Below are 3771 nucleotides of genomic sequence, written 5' to 3'. Positions count from 1 at the left end.
CCTCCCCTCCCTCTCCTCCCCCCTCCCTCTCTCTCTCCCAGGCGGGGGTCTCCTGACCATCGCCGCGGCGTTCGAGAGCTCCCGGGTCATGTACGGGTTCTGCAGCATGAAGGACGCGACCGCAGCCCTGCCGCGCTACGTCCTCATCAACTGGGTGGGTACTGGGGGCACTGGGAGTACTGGTACCGTACCAGGGGCACTGGTACTAGCTCAGTACTTGTACTAGTTCAGTACTGGTCCTACCTCAGTACTGGTACTATACCAGGGGAACTGGTACTAGCTCAGTACTGGTACTAGTTCAGTACTGGTACTATACCAGGGGCACTGGTACTAGCTCAGTACTGGTACTATACCAGGGGCACTGGTACTAGTTCAGTAATGGTACTAGTTCAGTACTGGTCCTACCTCAGTACTGGTACTAGTTCAGTACTGGTCCTACCTCAGTACTGGTACTATACCAGGGGCACTGGTACTAGCTCAGTACTGGTACTAGTTCAGTACTGGTCCTACCTCAGTACTGGTACTATACCAGGGGCACTGGTACTAGCTCAGTACTGGTACTAGTTCAGTACTGGTCCTACCTCAGTACTGGTACTATACCAGGGGCACTGGTACTAGCTCAGTACTGGTACTAGTTCAGTACTGGTCCTACCTCAGTACTGGTACTATATCAGGGGCACTGGTACTAGCTCAGTACTGGTACTAGTTCAGTACTGGTCCTACCTCAGTACTGGTACTATATCAGGGGCACTGGTACTAGCTCAGTACTGGTACTAGTTCAGTACTGGTCCTACCTCAGTACTGGTACTATATCAGGGGCACTGGTACTAGCTCAGTACTGGTACTAGTTCAGTACTGGTCCTACCTCAGTACTGGTACTATATCAGGGGCACTGGTACTAGCTCAGTACTGGTACAATAATTTGTAGTACTATGATACTGTAGTAAAATAAAGTATCTAATAAGGTATTATTAATAAGGTAGTATTAACTAGGTATTATTATTAAGCTGTTAAAGGACCTCACGGTTTAGGGGATATCCTCCCCCCGAGTATATAGTATATCCCCCCTAGTTATTAATGTGTTTTTCCTCTCTCTCCCCCTCCCCCCCCCCAGGTAGGGGAGGATGTTCCCGATGCCAGGAAGTGTGCGTGTGCGATTCACGTGGCCACCGTCGCTGAGTTCTTCCAGGTCGGTTTACTGATGATGATGTATAGGTCTGTCTGTACGTTAGTAGGTCTGTCTGTACGTTAGTAGGTCTGTCTGTACGTTAGTAGGTCTGTCTGTACGTTAGTAGGTCTGTCTGTACGTTAGTAGGTCTGTCTGTCTGTACGTTAGTAGGTCTGTCTGTACGTTAGTAGGTCTGTCTGTATGTTAGTAGGTCTGTCTGTACGTTAGTAGGTCTGTCTGTATGTTAGTAGGTCTGTCTGTACGTTAGTAGGTCTGTCTGTATGTTAGTAGGTCTGTCTGTACGTTAGTAGGTCTGTCTGTCTGTACGTTAGTAGGTCTGTCTGTACGTTAGTAGGTCTGTCTGTCTGTACGTTAGTAGGTCTGTCTGTCTGTACGTTAGTAGGTCTGTCTGTCTGTATGTTAGTAGGTCTGTCTGTCTGTACGTTAGTAGGTCTGTCTGTACGTTAGTAGGTCTGTCTGTCTGTATGTTAGACAGACTGTATGTTAGTAGTACGTTAGTAGGTCTGTCTGTCTGTATGTTAGTAGGTCTGTCTGTCTGTATGTTAGTAGGTCTGTCTGTCTGTACGTTAGTAGGTCTGTCTGTCTGTATGTTAGTAGGTCTGTCTGTCTGTATGTTAGTAGGTCTGTCTGTCTGTATGTTAGTAGGTCTGTCTGTCTGTACGTTAGTAGGTCTGTGTGTATGTTAGACAGAAGTAGGGCTGTAGGCTGTGGAAAGGAGAGGTGTGTGTGTGTGTGTGTGTGTGTGTGTGTGTGTGTGTGTGTGTGTGTGTGACTATAGATAGAAATTAATGCATTCAGTTATGCAAGGTCAGCAACTTTGAAATGACAAAGCAATGCATACACACTCGGACACACACACACACACACACACACACACACACTCTCTCTGCTTCAACACCCTCGCCCCCCTCCCCCAGATGTTGGTGTGTGATGATGTAATGTGATGATGTCATCCCCCTCACCTGCAGGGAGTCAACGTCATCGTCAATGCCAGCAACATGGAGGACATCGAGCCGTCCGCTATTGGCCAGCGGCTGACCAATGGGACGACAGCAGCGGCCAGCCCAGTCCTCAACCGCCTCCGGACCAAAGAGGGGGAGAACGGAGAGAACGTGGTGAGAGAGAGAGAGAGAGAGAGAGAGAGAGAGAGAGAGAGAGAGAGAGAGAGAGAGAGAGAGAGAGAGAGAGAGAGAGAGAGAGAGAGAGAGAGAGAGAGAGAGAGAGAGAGAGAGAGAGAGAGAGAGGTGATCAGTCCTAGCTCTTGTTACACCAGAGAGGTCTATGTTAGGATCATACTGCTGACTCACTATTACACACACACACGCGCGCACACACACACAAACACATGTAAACGCACACACACTCGCCAACACGCTCGTGCATGTACAGAACAGAAACACAAAAGCACACACACTTACACTACCGTGCCCTACAGCAAGGCACACACACAGGTACCCACACCTCTAGGTTGATACCATATACTGTTGTATTAAATCTGTATGTCTGCCTGTCTGTCTGTCTGTCTGCCTGTCTGTCTGTCTGTCTGTCTGTCTGCCTGTCTGTCTGTCTGTCTGTCTGTCTGTCTGTCTGTCTGTCTGTCTGCCTGTCTGTCTACCTGTCTGTCTGTCTGTCTGTCTGCCTGTCTGTCTGTCTACCTGTGTGTCTGCCTGTCTGTCTGTTTACCTGTCTGTCTGCCTGTCTATCTGTCTGTCTGTCTGTCTGCCTGTCTGTCTGTCTGTCTGTCTGTGCCTTTCTGCAGGGTACCGTCTACACGAAGACGAACGCAGAGATAGAGATGAAGAAGATCAACAGAGAGGAGTTCTGGGAGAAAGCCAAGGTAAGAGGAGCAGGAGGAGGAGCAGGAGGAGGAGCAGGAGGAGGAGCAGTAGGAGGAGCAGTAGGATGCAATGTAGGAGATTCTGATTGGAGCTAAACTGTGTGTGTGTGTGTGTGTGTGTGTGTGTGTGTGTGTGTGTGTGTGTGTGTGTGTGTGTGTGTGTGTGTGTGTGTGTGTGTGTGTGTGTGTGTCAGCGGGAGGAGGAGCTAAGGAAGGAGGAGGACAGGAGGAGAGTAGCGGAGGAGCGCCAGCGGTTTGAGGAGGAGCGGATGGAGCTGGAGAAGAAGGAGCAGGAGGAGAGAGAGAGGCGGTACAGAGAGAGAGAGAGAGAGATCGAGGAGCAAAGGTACACACAATGCACGCACACACACACACACACACACACACACACATACAATTCACGCACACACACACACACACACACACACACACACATACAATACACGCGCCCCCACACACACACACACATAAACCACACACAATAAACAAACCCACGCAGAAGCACACACACATACAATACAGAAACCCACGCACACACACACACACACACACACACACACACACACACATACGCATACAATAAACACACCCAGGCATCCACACATACATACATGCCATTCACACACACACACACACACACACACACACACACACACACACACACACACACACACACATACATACCACACACACACACACACACACACACACACACACACACACACACACACACACACACACACAC

At 49.4% G+C, this 3771-nt stretch overlaps 1 protein-coding gene across 1 annotated transcript in view; it reads left to right on the top strand.

Annotated features, from left to right (window-relative positions):
• dbn1 (drebrin 1) overlaps positions 1–3771 on the top strand; it is a gene marked incomplete at its 5' end in the record, with an annotated part of 14412 nt that overhangs the window by 250 nt on the left and 10391 nt on the right. The window contains 5 exons of the mRNA XM_084473654.1: positions 42–154; positions 1115–1189; positions 2158–2304; positions 2949–3026; positions 3221–3372. Of these exons, the coding sequence (XP_084329780.1) occupies positions 42–154; positions 1115–1189; positions 2158–2304; positions 2949–3026; positions 3221–3372 (565 nt within the window). The remainder of the gene's footprint in view (positions 1–41; positions 155–1114; positions 1190–2157; positions 2305–2948; positions 3027–3220; positions 3373–3771) is intronic.

This window comes from Micromesistius poutassou (genome assembly GCF_964030765.1).
Source record: "Micromesistius poutassou genome assembly, chromosome: 10".
Classification (NCBI taxonomy): Eukaryota; Metazoa; Chordata; class Actinopteri; order Gadiformes; family Gadidae; genus Micromesistius; species Micromesistius poutassou.
Note: the sequence above shows the minus strand (reverse complement) of the source record. Positions and strands in the feature narration are given on the sequence as shown.